The sequence below is a fragment of the Drosophila ananassae genome, chromosome 2R (assembly GCF_017639315.1).
Source record: "Drosophila ananassae strain 14024-0371.13 chromosome 2R, ASM1763931v2, whole genome shotgun sequence".
Taxonomy (NCBI): Eukaryota; Metazoa; Arthropoda; class Insecta; order Diptera; family Drosophilidae; genus Drosophila; species Drosophila ananassae.
In genome coordinates this window covers 26,338,086-26,354,297 of record NC_057928.1, presented here as the reverse complement: position 1 = coordinate 26,354,297, position 16,212 = coordinate 26,338,086, and the positions used below count along the sequence as shown (strand labels likewise).

Here is a 16,212-nt window from a genome sequence, read left to right as displayed (position 1 = left end):
CGTGTGTGCATTTGTTAAAATTACGGATCGCAACAACCAAGATTTAGAAAGAAACAGTTACAAGTAAAAGGTAGAAATTAAAAAAACTTAACTAATAAATATAAAAAGGCAAATGTTATCCATAAAAATAATTGCTTTCTTTCCATAAATTCAACCAAATTTAATAACCTTCATAAATATATATATACACTTTAAACTAAACAAAATAAAAGTGCACAAGGTATAAAACAAGTTCTAATCTTATACTGGAATTTTGTTCCAAAATATGCATTCCATGAACTCATGACAACATTGATGGATTTATAACGATAGTAAAACTAATTATTAACTAACCCAAAACACATGATTCTCTCTTAAAACAGACAAATACAACAGAGAATACACTATTACTGAACCAGAAGAAGCCGGCGCGGACGCCGGACAAATACTGGTTAAAGACAAAGTACCGAAACAAAAAAAGACACAACGAACTGCAATTAAAATTGACGAGACTGTTTTAGGCGATCAAGTTAGTTCAGGGCAACCACACCACAGGTCCGATATTCCAAGAGATAAGTCTAAGCGATTCGAATTTCATGAATTGAAGCCAGAAGATATCGAAGACAAGTCCAGTCCAACCGCCGAAAAACCAGTAAAGGCTCTTAAGAAAAAGCGTAAGCTCAAAGTTAAGACTGAACAGGAGGAAAATATCATTGATATAGTAGAAGTCTCTCCTGAAGATGCCGATGAGCAAACCTTTGAGGTAACCGTCACCAGTTCTGAAATTGTTCCAGAAGACAATAAAGAACCAAAAATATTAAAGAAAAAGGTCAAACGAATGTCCAAGAAGCAGCTAGATGATTTTATTGCGGAAATAAAGGAAGAACCAGAACAAAAGTTCTACGAGACTAGCATGACCGATTTCTACGAGGTCAAGTTAACTGAATTACAGCCAGAACTTAATTCTGATGAGGAGGAAAAGGATATCAAGCCCAAAAAGCGCCGAATTCGACATGAAAAGGGAGGTGAGGTGGAAATTTTGGAAATTGTTGAAACTGTTCCCACAGCGGGAGATCAGCCTTTGTACGAAATAACTGTGACTTCTAGTGAAGCTCCAAAAGAAGAAGGTGCCACCACCCAGCGCATCGATAAGCCGAAGAAGAAAACCAAGAAGATGACGAAGGACGAGCTCGACGCCTACATACAGCAACTTATAAATGCTGAAATTCCGGTAACAGAATTGGAAAAATATGAGAAAATCGATGTTGACGGCAAACCAAAGAAACCAAAGAAGAAAAAGCCAAAAACCGAAGAAAAAATCATTGAAGAAGGCGAAACCCTCCAGGTTGGAGTCACAGAACATGAGCCAATTGAGAAACCGAAAGCTAAGAAGCCGAAGTCTAAGAAAATTGTTCAGGAAGCCGATAGTATTGAAACCGAGAGTGTTCCACAATTCGACGAGTTTACCATTAAAAAGATAGACTCTGAACGAATTCCCGTCGAAGAGGAGGAAAAACCACGAAAAGAATCTGTTCCGGCTTTGGATGAAATTATTGCGGACTTAGGCGAAGCTTTGCCTATAGTAGTGGTGGAGGAAGACATTGAGACTGTTCCTTCAGTCAAAGAAACAGCTGAGACCAAGGTCATCGAAAAAACTAAAAAACGCAAGGTTAAAACCAGAAAGGGTTCGAAACAGTACGAAATCGAAATAATTGACACCGAAGCCACAGAAGATAGCCCTGAAGAGGCAAAGGTTATAGTTATAATGACCGAAATAACAGAAGATGCTACTGATGGGCCTGCATTGACTAAGCCGGACACACCGAAAAAAACGGTCCGGAAGATTAAACGGGATAAGCTCAAGGAGTATATTGTCAACGTTGTAGAGGAAGCTCCTCAAGAAGCCATAGCCAAAATATCTGAAGAGCTGTTCCCGGTTCCCAACGAAGGGGGCACATTGGATGAGGACATTCTTTCTTTCGTAACTACGGTTGTTGAAGAGGAAAAAGCGCACGAAACCTTGCCTGAGGAAGAACATCCTGAGGAAGAGGTAAAAGAGACAAAACCCAAGAAGAAGAAATCTGAAAAACAAAAGAAGGTTAAAATATTGGAGTCTGAAACTTCTCAACCACCTCAAGATTCTGCAGAATACGAGCTCGTTACTTCTGCTCCTGAGTCAGAGGAGACCCCACTCGCAGATCAATATGCCGTAGAAGTAGAGGATACTTTACCCAAGCCCAAAAAGAAGACGGTGAAGAAACCCAAAAAGGATTCCTCGCCAGAACCCATCTCGGAATATACGATTCGCATTGAGGAACTAGAGCCCGAATCAACAACAGAAAAAATAACTAATGAGGATGGAAAAGAAGTCGAACGTATTACTTCGAAGCGCAAGATAAAAAAGAAGGAAGGTCCAAGAGAATACCTAATTGAAGTAGTTGAAACATATGAAGAAAATAAACCTGAAGCAGATATAGTAATTCAGACTACCGAAATAACTCCGACCGAAGACTCCGAGGTCCTAGACGATCACAAAGTTAGGGTCGTAAAGAAGAAAAAACCAAAAGAGGATAGCTTGGATAATTTTATTTACGAACTGATTGAACAAGAAATTTCGGAACCCGATTTCAAGGAACACGAACCCACAATTTCGGAGTCTTTATCAAAGACGGTAAAACCAAAGAAAGTAAAGAAACACCACAAAAAAATCACCGAAATCGTCGACGGCGTTCCCACTACTGTTCATGAGGTAACTATTAAAGAATTCCAAATAGATCAAGAGGATGTAGAACCTTTTGAAGCCGAAGTGGAGCAATTCGATAGTGAAGTCATAGCGGAGAGTCCCGAAGACCAACCAGTAACAGTTGTGGAACTGAAACCTAAACCAAAGTCAAAGAAATCTTTCAAAGCAAAGGTAGTCGAAGAAGAGCAGCCACAACCTATTTTGGAGGACGTTGAAGAATCGCTCGAAACAATAACAGTGGTGGAAGAGGATGGCGTACCGAAGCAAGTGGAAGTTAAGAAGAGAAGGGTTTCCAGAAAGCAGGGTCCTAAAGAACAGGTGTTCGAGATTATTGAAACTAAATCAAGTGACGAGCCTTTGGCTGAGGTGACGATTGTCGAGATAACTGAGGAAATTCCAAAGGAAGACGTTCCCAAGACCAAGCCAAAGAAACTAGTTAAGAAGCCCGTATCACTCAGCCCTGAAGAAGTTGATAGCTACGTAATCAACGTTCTGGAGGAGTTCCGCAAGCCCGAAAGCTCGGACGAGGCTGAGCAACCAGTCATTGAAGATATTGCAGAGACTGTTGAAACAGTTAAGGTTACTGACGAAGCGGGCACAACTAAAAAGGTTGAAGTTAAGAAGAAAAAGATTGCCCGAAAACAAGGTCCCATCGAACAGATCTTTGAAATCACTGAGACAAAGACTAACGACGAACCCTTGGCCGAAGTGACAATTGTCGAGATTGAAGACCAGCCTCAGGAAGAAATTGTTCAACCCAAGGAAAAGAAACCGATTAGAAAACCTAAGAAGCTGAAACCTGAAGATGTGCAAGAGTATATAGTAAATGTTCTCGACGAATTTTCTGAGCCCCAACCGTTGTATGCAGAGGAGGAGCCTACTCTTGCTGCTGCAGAGGAAACTCCAATCAAAGAAAAGATCTCCAAGCCTAAAAAGGCACCAAAGAAACCCTCTGAGGAGAAAATTGTCATTGAAGAGATGGCCCCAGAAACTGTTATCGAGAACATTGTCGATGAGCAAGGAGAGGAAGTCAAGCAAGTTAAAACAATTAAGAAACTCAAGAAGAAGGAAGGACCCAAGGAGTACCTCATTGAAATTACGGAGACTTATCAGGAAAACAAACCAGACGCTGTCATTGAATTAACCAAAACAGAATTAGTAGATGAAGTTATGGGACAATCAGAAAAAACGCATGATAAATCGGATATATTAAGGACCAAAAAAGTGGTTAAAAAGGTTAAGAAACGTGAGTTAGAAGACTTTGTGAAACAATTAATTGAAGAGGAAACGTTGCCCGAATCAGCTCCACAAACGAAAGCTAAGGGTCTTAAGCCCAAAACAGTAGTGACAGACGAACAAGTACCTGACGAACCAACAGAAACACCATCGCAAGTTGCACAACCCGAGACTACAGCACAAATTACACCAAGCGCACAAGATGAGACTAAAGATACAATTCAGAAAACAGTTAAACATAAGAAAACAAAGCCAGAAACACAAACAACCGTTGAAAAAAGTAAGTTCAAAGATGAGCGTTTAGGTGCCCGCGATTTCCCGCCGCCCGTGCAGTATATATTGCTCCCTCTTCCGTGTCTTTCGCCTTTTTTATTTTTATTGAAAATATCGTTGTTTCTCGATTATTGTCCTTGTCCCCTTCAATCTTTTCTACCCTTTTCTCCCGCTGTTGAATCTAGGCGCACTGAAAGCCTCTTTATGTCGGACCTAATCACTTCCCAACTGACCTTACAACAGTAACTCCTATATACCCCTATATATTCTTGCATGCAATTCTTTGCAATTGTCACTTATCTTCTAAAATTGCTTTTACGAATGTTATTCAAGCTATATTTTAACCAAATGCTTTATCAGTACAAATTTATGTACATACCTTCATAATCGTCACATAATTCCACCTAGTTGAAAAACTAAAGTGAATTAGTATTGTAGTTATACTGCGATGTAAAATACTTTCAAATACAATCATTTATTCTTCATCCTTTAAATAATTGACCATTTATAATATGAGCATGCTTTTAAACTTAGTTACTCATTCCTACTTTTGAGTTTGTTGCCCTTTATAGTGGTCTATTGTAGTTTTACATTTTAAATTACATATGTCTTCTGTTCTGTTTATCGAGTTTTTTGCTTTGCCAAAGAAATGCACTGTCCTCGGGTTATACACATTAAATACACTCCATACTTACAACATAACACATCTTTTGCAACAGGTGAGGACGAAAGTTTTGAGGTCGAGGAACTGCCAGAGGACGTTCGCGTTGTTGAAACCATCACGGAAGACGGGACACCAAAGAAAAAGAAGATTCGCACACGTGTCATCAAGAAGGTTAAGGGCGATAAGGAAGAAGTAACTAAAATCGAAACTGTTGAGGAGGACGACAAAGAGCCGGAAACAACAGTAACGATCGAAGAATCGGAAATTAAAGCTCCCAATGCCGAGAAAGTCAAGCTCAAGAAAAGAGTTATTGTGCAGAAACCCGAGGATGAAGTAACTGTGGTGGAGTTGCCCGAGCGAAAGTCGGTTATACTTTCTGAAAAAGAAGATGGTACTCCCACTAAAACCGTAATCAAAACTCGAATTATAAAAAAGATAAAGGGCCAAGATATGGAAGTCACTAAAGTTCAGACAATAGAAGAGTATGAAAAAGAACCGCAGACTAAGGTAACTGTCGAGAACTTTAAGGTGCCATTCCCAGACCTTCCAGAAGAGAAGGTTACCGAAGTAGTAGTTTTGCCAGAGGAAGTAGTCGAAACTGAAGTGGTTGACGATGCTGGTAAGCCAAAGGTGGTTAAAACCAAAAAGCGTGTCATTAAGAAGCCAATCCTTGACAATAACGAAGAAATTACCGAAATCGGAATTATTGAACAGCCCGATTCTGAACCTATTTACTCCGTATCCATTAAGGAACAGCCCGCCACTGATTCAAAGATAGATGAAAGCAACTCAGTTGAGCTGCCTGAACAAGTGACGGAATTCGAAATTATTTCTCCTGATGGAACGAAAAAGAAGAAGACTGTTAGGTCCAGGGCCTTTAAAAAGAACCTAGACGACAAGCTAGACGAAGTAACCACAGTTCAAATAATTGAGGAGGACGACAAGGAACCCCTCACCACAGTGCAGGTGGAGGTTGTACCTGCAGACGAGATCTCTATAACGCCTATTCCGATTGACGAACTTCCCGAAGAAACTGTATTCACAGAAGAGCTGGACCAGGACAAGAAGCCCAAGAAAAAGACAACTAAAACTAGAACCTTCAAAAAGCAAGGTCCCGAAGATGAAGAATACTTCCAAATTCAGACCGTGGAGGAAGAAGGCAAAGAGCCCTACTCGTTGATACGTGTAGTGAGCGACGAAAACATTGCTGATATTATCGATATTAGCAAACTAGAAGACGAAAAGGTTTCCAAACGCAAACAAAAGTCCCCGAAGCAGAAGGGTAAGAACACCAAACAGTACACTATTTCCATACATTTTACACAAACAACTATTAAACTCAATTACTCCAGCTTTCTTCTTAACATTTTTTTTGAATTTACAATATTTTATAATCAGATTGCCATGAGGCCTTTACTTTATTTTTTATTTTTCCGCTAATAACATCTTCTCTTGATCATTCCACAATCCAATACTCAACACTATGACAATTCAGTGGAGAAACCTAAACACTCAGAGCCGGAACATCAAACTTACATCACAACATTCAAGTCTGTACAAAACGAAGATGGAGAAACCATCATACAAACCGAAAACAAGCGAGTTTCTCAGGAAGAAGGCGTCATTGTTGAGGAAGTACTCAGTGATACTGAACCCATTCCAGAAGACACTACACAAGCACACCTTGAGATAACCGAAGTCAGCGAGCCAACAGGTGATTTTCCCTTAATACAAAAACTTAACAATACGAATAAGTTGTTTCATAAATCGCGTATAAAATAGTCCCGTAATGTTGGTAAAAAAATTCAGGTTTGGGGCTACAACTTTTTATTTCTTTTCTTCATTCTGACCATTCATATAGTATTTTAATGTTCAATTACATGGATACATGGTCAAAAATTGATCTTTCAAGAGACTTCTTAGGGTCTTATGTTTAGTATTCTAAACATTATTATATTAATAATAAATCCAAATCAAATAAAGTCCTAACCAAATTTAGAGGAAAACATGTACTACAAATTTTAAATCAGATTTCAAGCATACTACATAGATGAGCGATCCTTTTTGCACGAATTTCGCTAAAATTACAATAGCCTCTATGGAGGTGTAAATATTATACATACGTATCCTATACACACACATCCAATATATCCACATATTAAAGTCATTCACTATTGAATCTCATCTTGTATTATTCATTCCATAAAACTCATAAACGATCAAAATTTGTTTGTGGAAAGAGTATACATTATATACTAACAAACTAATCCAACACATACCAACATAAGTGGGACTCAAAATCGAAAATTTACATAAAAACCTTATACGTACGACCCACAAACAAATCATGTCGAAACCTCATTTGCAAGCGAATGACTTAAACTCCAAAGATTGTGCCCACAAACTGTGAAGTACAAATTTTGGATGTTCTAAAGCATTATATAAAATGCAAATATAAGTGTAAAAACCAGTTAACTGCTAACACAAAACACATAATTCTCTCTCAAACAGACCAATACAGCAAAGAGTACACTATAACTGAACCAGAAGAGGCCAGTGCAGACGCCACAGAAACACAGGTTAAACCCACAGAACCCAACCAGAAACCGACACTAGAAACTGCCATAGAGGAGGTTGACGAGACTCTTTTGGACGATCAGGGCAGTACAGGGCAACCGACGGACAAGACTGTTAAGAAAAAGCTAAAGCCAAAGAAAATCGAGGGTAAGGCCGAGGAGGCTTCAGTTGAAAAGAAAGAAAAACCGAAACCTAAAAAGAAACCAGTTAAGTCGAAACGAGACGAAATGGACGACTATATCCAGTTCCTCATACACCAGGAAATTCCGAAAACTGTTCTCCAAGAGTACAAACGAACGGATATGGAGCATCCTCAAAGGGCCCGTCGGGATTCCTCTTTCAAAGTACCGGCTCCCGTGAAACTAACTCCTATGAAAATCGAAAAGGTTGAATTTAGAAAACCCAAAATGGTTGAAATCAGTTCGGTGGCCGAATTCCCACAAATGCTCAAGCTAAAGGCTCCCAAACAGCGACCGGCAGAGGAGAAAAAGAAGAAGAATGAAGCTTCGTTCAAAAATAAAAAACTGAAAAGTTGGATTAGGTTCATACCCTATGCTCCATACTGTTTCCCGTACGTCGTAACCGATTTGGAAACAGTTCAGGATAATGGAGAACTATCGCGCAATATTGAAGAAGCTGATAAGGTTTTGAAATTCCGTCCCAAGAAGTTTAAACATACCAAACCCGAAAAGGCAGAGTTAGAAGAAGTCGACCTCGAGATATTGGACTCTGAGAAATCGCAACCTTCTGATGAGGAGCAACCAAAACCAAAGTATAAACGCGGCAAGAAAAACAAAGAAGAGATCACCGAAGAAACTAAAAAACTTAAGTTGGGCAAGGGAAAGATTCCACAGAACGTGGAAACCATTGAAGAAGTCCACTTAAAGCCAGTCAAGCTAGATGCCACTGAGGAGGATGTGACGGAAGCTCCGGCTAAGATCAAGGAGGAGGAAACACCTAAGAAAAAGAAACCTAAAAAGTCCGAAAAGTCGGACAGTTCTATTAGCTTCGAACCCACTGAACTAAAGGACATGGAAGAACCTGCGTCAGATGTTCAAGAAGAGTCAAACATATCATCGGGCGAAGAAACTACCGTTCAAGGAAAGACAAAACTCAAGAAAAAGAAGAAACCTACTCCGACGCCAGAGAAAAATCTGTACAATATAACTCCCGGAAAGCCCAAGGAATTGCAGGAAACCCCCGACGATAACCTAAAACTACACAAGCGCCAAGGGAAGAAACCTGAAGATGAAAAAGAACAGGTTAACCTTAAACCATATTACAAGTGCGAAGTGGTTGAATTGGAGCCAGAAGATATCGAAGACAAGTCCAGTCCAACCGCCGAAAAACCAGTAAAGGCTCTTAAGAAAAAACGTAAGCTCAAAGTTAAGACTGAACAGGAGGAAAATATCATTGAAATAGTAGAAGTCTCTCCTGAAGATGCCGATGAGCAAACCTTCGAGGTAACCGTCACCAGTTCGGAAATTGTTCCAGAAGACAATAAAGAACCAAAAATATTAAAGAAAAAGGTCAAACGAATGTCCAAGAAGCAGCTAGATGATTTTATTGCGGAAATAAAGGAAGAACCAGAACAAAAGTTCTACGAGACTAGCATGACCGATTTCTACGAGGTCAAGTTAACTGAATTACAGCCAGAACTTAATTCTGATGAGGAGGAAAAGGATATCAAGCCCAAAAAGCGCCGAATTCGACATGAAAAGGGAGGTGAGGTGGAAATTTTGGAAATTGTTGAAACTGTTCCCACAGCGGGAGATCAGCCTTTGTACGAAATAACTGTGACTTCTAGTGAAGCTCCAAAAGAAGAAGGTGCCACCACCCAGCGCATCGATAAGCCGAAGAAGAAAACCAAGAAGATGACGAAGGACGAGCTCGACGCCTACATACAGCAACTTATAAATGCTGAAATTCCGGTAACAGAATTGGAAAAATATGAGAAAATCGATGTTGACGGCAAACCAAAGAAACCAAAGAAGAAAAAGCCAAAAACCGAAGAAAAAATCATTGAAGAAGGCGAAACCCTCCAGGTTGGAGTCACAGAACATGAGCCAATTGAGAAACCGAAAGCTAAGAAGCCGAAGTCTAAGAAAATTGTTCAGGAAGCCGATAGTATTGAAACCGAGAGTGTTCCACAATTCGACGAGTTTACCATTAAAAAGATAGACTCTGAACGAATTCCCGTCGAAGAGGAGGAAAAACCACGAAAAGAATCTGTTCCGGCTTTGGATGAAATTATTGCGGACTTAGGCGAAGCTTTGCCTATAGTAGTGGTGGAGGAAGACATTGAGACTGTTCCTTCAGTCAAAGAAACAGCTGAGACCAAGGTCATCGAAAAAACTAAAAAACGCAAGGTTAAAACCAGAAAGGGTTCGAAACAGTACGAAATCGAAATAATTGACACCGAAGCCACAGAAGATAGCCCTGAAGAGGCAAAGGTTATAGTTATAATGACCGAAATAACAGAAGATGCTACTGATGGGCCTGCATTGACTAAGCCGGACACACCGAAAAAAACGGTCCGGAAGATTAAACGGGATAAGCTCAAGGAGTATATTGTCAACGTTGTAGAGGAAGCTTCTCAAGAAGCCATAGCCAAAATATCTGAAGAGCTGTTCCCGGTTCCCAACGAAGGGGGCACATTGGATGAGGACATTCTTTCTTTCGTAACTACGGTTGTTGAAGAGGAAAAAGCGCACGAAACCTTGCCTGAGGAAGAACATCCTGAGGAAGAGGTAAAAGAGACAAAACCCAAGAAGAAGAAATCTGAAAAACAAAAGAAGGTTAAAATATTGGAGTCTGAAACTTCTCAACCACCTCAAGATTCTGCAGAATACGAGCTCGTTACTTCTGCTCCTGAGTCAGAGGAGACCCCACTCGCAGATCAATATGCCGTAGAAGTAGAGGATACTTTACCCAAGCCCAAAAAGAAGACGGTGAAGAAACCCAAAAAGGATTCCTCGCCAGAACCCATCTCGGAATATACGATTCGCATTGAGGAACTAGAGCCCGAATCAACAACAGAAAAAATAACTAATGAGGATGGAAAAGAAGTCGAACGTATTACTTCGAAGCGCAAGATAAAAAAGAAGGAAGGTCCAAGAGAATACCTAATTGAAGTAGTTGAAACATATGAAGAAAATAAACCTGAAGCAGATATAGTAATTCAGACTACCGAAATAACTCCGACCGAAGACTCCGAGGTCCTAGACGATCACAAAGTTAGGGTCGTAAAGAAGAAAAAACCAAAAGAGGATAGCTTGGATAATTTTATTTACGAACTGATTGAACAAGAAATTTCGGAACCCGATTTCAAGGAACACGAACCCACAATTTCGGAGTCTTTATCAAAGACGGTAAAACCAAAGAAAGTAAAGAAACACCACAAAAAAATCACCGAAATCGTCGACGGCGTTCCCACTACTGTTCATGAGGTAACTATTAAAGAATTCCAAATAGATCAAGAGGATGTAGAGCCTTTTGAAGCCGAAGTGGAGCAATTCGATAGTGAAGTCATAGCGGAGAGTCCCGAAGACCAACCAGTAACAGTTGTGGAACTGAAACCTAAACCAAAGTCAAAGAAATCTTTCAAAGCAAAGGTAGTCGAAGAAGAGCAGCCACAACCTATTTTGGAGGACGTTGAAGAATCGCTCGAAACAATAACAGTGGTGGAAGAGGATGGCGTACCGAAGCAAGTGGAAGTTAAGAAGAGAAGGGTTTCCAGAAAGCAGGGTCCTAAAGAACAGGTGTTCGAGATTACTGAAACTAAATCAAGTGACGAGCCTTTGGCTGAGGTGACGATTGTCGAGATAACTGAGGAAATTCCAAAGGAAGACGTTCCCAAGACCAAGCCAAAGAAACTAGTTAAGAAGCCCGTATCACTCAGCCCTGAAGAAGTTGATAGCTACGTAATCAACGTTCTGGAGGAGTTCCGCAAGCCCGAAAGCTCGGACGAGGCTGAGCAACCAGTCATTGAAGATATTGCAGAGACTGTTGAAACAGTTAAGGTTACTGACGAAGCGGGCACAACTAAAAAGGTTGAAGTTAAGAAGAAAAAGATTGCCCGAAAACAAGGTCCCATCGAACAGATCTTTGAAATCACTGAGACAAAGACTAACGACGAACCCTTGGCCGAAGTGACAATTGTCGAGATTGAAGACCAGCCTCAGGAAGAAATTGTTCAACCCAAGGAAAAGAAACCGATTAGAAAACCTAAGAAGCTGAAACCTGAAGATGTGCAAGAGTATATAGTAAATGTTCTCGACGAATTTTCTGAGCCCCAACCGTTGTATGCAGAGGAGGAGCCTACTCTTGCTGCTGCAGAGGAAACTCCAATCAAAGAAAAGATCTCCAAGCCTAAAAAGGCACCAATGAAACCCTCTGAGGAGAAAATTGTCATTGAAGAGATGGCCCCAGAAACTGTTATCGAGAACATTGTCGATGAGCAAGGAGAGGAAGTCAAGCAAGTTAAAACAATTAAGAAACTCAAGAAGAAGGAAGGACCCAAGGAGTACCTCATTGAAATTACGGAGACTTATCAGGAAAACAAACCAGACGCTGTCATTGAAGTCACTAAGACTGAATTACCATCTGACGGTTCTCCCCAAGTTTCAGAGGAGCAGCCAGTTAAGGTTATTCAGAAGGTGAAGAAGAAGAAACCGGTTAAGGACGATTTGGACAAATATATACAAGAACTTATCGAACAGGAAATTACAAAAACTCCGCTTGAACAATATGAGCCAACTGAATTGGATGCTAAACCCAAGAAGCCCAAACTAAAGGTTAAAACTCACAAGAAAATGGAAACCCAAGATGTCGACGGACTACCAGTCACCGTTCATGAATTTAATGTTGAAGATGACGAAGAAATACCAGAGGAAGTCCAATCGCCAGAAGTGTTACCTGATGAGAAGCTAGAGATTCCGGAGAAGCCAGAAGACTCCTCAAAATACTTGGTAAACGTCTCTGATGAATTCATCGAAGCTCCACAGCGTATTGATGACACTCCAGAAGAGGAAAAGAAGCCCATCAAAAAGGAAAAGCCAGCCAAAAAGAAAAAAGTAACCGAGGTGCCAGCTCCACTGGAAGAAATTGAACAAACGGTTGAAGTGGTTCAGCAACCCACGGAAGAAGGAACTACAAAGGACGTTACTATTAAGAAACGAAAGGTCTCTCGTAGAAAGGGTTCCAAGGAATATGTCTTTGAAATCACGGAAACTACTACTGCAGACCAGCCAACTGCCGAAGTTAATGTTGTAGAGTTGACCAGCGATGATGTGGAAGTCGTTGAGGAAAAACCCAAGCCCAAAAAGCAGGTCATTAAGGAACCAAAGCTCCTAACGAAGGAGGATGTTGAGGAGTACGTCATTAACGTTATTGAGGAGTTTGTACAGCCACTTCCCTTCGAAACAGTTGAAAGTGAAGTTGAAGAAGTTAAGGAAGATACCAAAAAGAAATCTCAGAAATCTCCAAAGAAATACAAAATTACTGAAAAAGAGGAATCTGATGCCAAGTCTCCCGAAACCGAAAAGGAACTTGAAGAAAAGCCTGTGGAAACTGTGCCAGAGAATCAAGAAGAAATCGCAGACTACACAATAGGAGTTCACGAGGAAACAGTTACTGAAGAGAAGCAACGGCCAAAGACTAAAAAGACCACCAAGCCGAAGCCTGAAAAGCAACCTATCGATGAAGAAGTCCAGGAGTATCTTGTGAAGGCAGTGTCTGAAGAGAATTTGGAGAAAGATTTAGAGACAGAATTCAAGACAATCGTGACCGAATCTGAAGACGACCAGCAACCACAAGAGCCTATTTTCGAAGTTCAAGAACTTGAAACCGAGGCCAAGGAGGATGAAGTTATTGATGATAAGGGAGAAGTTATAAAGCAAACTGTAACAAAACGTAAAATCAAGAAGCAGTTTGGCCCTAAAGAGCAAATCATCGAAATTGTGGAAACCAATACTGGAGATAGCCCTCAGTATGAAGTCATTATAACCACTGAAGAGCCCGATACTGTTGACGCAGAAGTTCCAGTGGAAGACAAACCAAAGAAGGTGCGAAAATCTAAAAAGGTAGCAAAGGACGATCTCCACGACTACATTCAGAAGCTGATTGAACAGGATATACCAAAGACAGAACTAGAAAAGTATGAAAAGATCGACTTAGATGAGCCAGTTAAAATTAAAAAGAAGCCCGTTAAGAAGGTTAAGGTTTCCGAAGAAAAACCAAAAGAACCGACTGACGAAACCACGGAAGAAAAGGTCGTTCAGGAGATTACCCAACCCTCTCCAGTGGAGACAGATGAGCCAACTCTAAAGTTCACCGTAAAGGAATTTATTCCTAAATCTCCCGAAGAGAAGCCATTCGAAATAGTTGTTCTCGAGGAATTCGTTGAAACTAAACAGGTTCCAGACGAAGATGGCAAGGTTAAAGAGAAGGTTATAAAGACTAAAAAGATAAAGCAAAAAATTGGTCCTGAAGAAGTAGTTCACGACATTGTCGAGATAACTGATAAGGATACAAACGAATCTGAAGTCACAGTTATAACCACAGTCCCGACGGTACCCGCCGACGGTCAGGAAACTCCCGTACCGAAGCAAAAACGCACCAAAAAGGTCAAGAAGGACGACGTTGAGGAGTTTATCAAGGCCGTTATTGATGAGGAGGCGCCCAAACCAACCGAAACTGAGGACTTAGTGGATGTTACCGAGGAATCGCCCAGCAAACCGAAACCGAAGACCCCGAAGAAGAAACCCATAGCCGAGAAACAACCATCTCTGGAAGCAGAAAAACCAATTGATGATGAAGTTTCTATGGTTGAAAGTATTCCAGAAAACAACGCAACTATTGACGATGTTATAGGCGTGGTGGAATCCACTCCAAGTTTAGATGAACCTGAACATGAAGTTGCCCAGGTTGAGGAGGTAAAGAAACCGGAAAAGAAGAAAAAACCCAAGACTAAAGTTTCAGTTTCCGAGGATCAACCAGCAGAAGAAACTGCTGAAGAGCCACTCCGGGTTGATGTTAAAGAATCTGATGTTCAAGAGCAAGAAGTCCCAGAATTCACTGTTTCTGTCCAAGAGGAAGAAGGATCAACCATCGAGCCTCTGAGTAAGACGTCTCCGAGGAAAGTTAAGCAAAATAAGGAAGAACCAACCGAAGACCAATATGAAATTTCCGTTAAGGAGAGTGTTTGGCAACCAGAAGAAGACAAGCCTTTCACGGTTGAGATTATTGAAACCACAACTGATGTCCAGGAAGCCACTGACGAAGCTGGTAAAACTCACAAGCAGATTACCACCAAGCGAAAGCTAAAGCGCCCCGAGGGAGAGGGTGAAATAGAAATAATTGAAGTCGTTAGGGACGACCAGCCTGAAGCAGAAATTACCATTGTGGAATACGAGCCGACACCCGTCGAAGAAGAGGACAAGCCCAAGGAGCCGAAGAAGAAAACGAAGAAGGTTAAGAAGGACGATATCCACGATTATATCCAGAAACTCATTGATATGGAGACTCCCAAGACCGAGCTTGAAAAGTACGAGAAAATAGAGTTCGAGGCGTCGGTTAAAGACAAAACATCGGAAAAACCGATATCAGTGAAGGAAGACGCTCCTTCCGAAAAGCCAAGGAAGGACAAGAAGACCAGGCCCAAGGAAGTGTCGAAGGAAGAGTCTCCTGTTCCAGAGCAATTGGCGGAGATTAAGGTAGTCGAGCAAGAAGCTCCGGTTCCTCCCGTAGTTCCAGTTGAGGTGACTGAAGTGCAGCCAGCAGAAGTTACAGTCCAAGAAGTTATAACGGATGAAGGCAAGCCAGTTCTGGAGAAGACTACCAAACGGGTGGTGAAGAAAAAGAGCCCTAAGGAGGAAACTACCTTCAATATCACAACCATTGAAGACGAGGACAATGATTCAGTCGTGGTCATAGTTGATGAGGCACCGGAAGCTGCTCCCTTGCAGCCGACCGACGAAGCAGAGCAAACCGAAGAGAAACCTTCTAAGCCGAAGCCAAAGAAAACAGTAAAGAAGGTTAAAAAGGACGAGTTGGACGATTATGTAAAACGGCTGATCGAAGAAGAAATTCCTAAGGTGGAGCTCGAAAAGTATGAGAAGGTTGACATGCCAGAGAAAACTGAATTAGTTACTCCAGAGGAAACGCTTCCGGTTGACATTCAACCGGAAGAATCTGACCAAACACCAACTGAAACCAAATCAGCAAAGCCCAAAAAAGAAAAGGCACCAAAACGCAAGACCGTAGTGACAGACGAACCAGTACCGGACGTAGAAACTGAAACCCCTGTAGATACCACTGACACAACAGAAATCACACCACAAGTTGCACAGCCCGAGGACACAGCCACTGCACAAATTACACCAAGCGCACAAGATGAGAAACCTACTCAAGATGACACTAAAGATACAATTCAGAAAACAGTTAAACATAAGAAAACAAAGCCAGACACACAAAAAAGCGTTGAAACAAGTAAGTTCATAGATGCGAGTTTTTGGAGCCTACAATTTTCCGCCGCCCATGCAGCACCTTTTGCTCCGTTCCTGTGTCTTTCGCCTTTCTTTTCGTTTTTCTTTTGAAATCCATATGGATGTTCAAGTTTTGCGCATATTCCTCCCAAATTATCTCCCAAATGTTTTATTCTCTCGCCGTTGACTATGGGCCACAGTTTTTCGCCTATTTTTCAGTGGACCTAATTTCCTTCCCGTTCTATAAACCTTTT

The 16,212-nt window shown here is 41.1% G+C and overlaps 1 protein-coding gene across 6 annotated transcripts in view; it reads left to right on the top strand.

Annotated features, from left to right (window-relative positions):
• Window positions 1-16,212, top strand: part of LOC6507567 (titin) — a 119,149-nt gene that overhangs the window by 89,631 nt on the left and 13,306 nt on the right. For 5 of the 6 annotated variants that reach the window (XM_044715015.1, XM_044715014.1, XM_044715016.1 and 2 more), the window contains 4 exons: window positions 363-4,238; window positions 4,951-6,177; window positions 6,391-6,609; window positions 7,407-15,962. In XM_044715015.1, the coding sequence (XP_044570950.1) occupies window positions 363-4,238; window positions 4,951-6,177; window positions 6,391-6,609; window positions 7,407-15,962 (13,878 nt within the window). The remainder of the gene's footprint in view (window positions 1-362; window positions 4,239-4,950; window positions 6,178-6,390; window positions 6,610-7,406; window positions 15,963-16,212) is intronic. The other variant, XM_032454440.1, reaches the window with a different exon arrangement.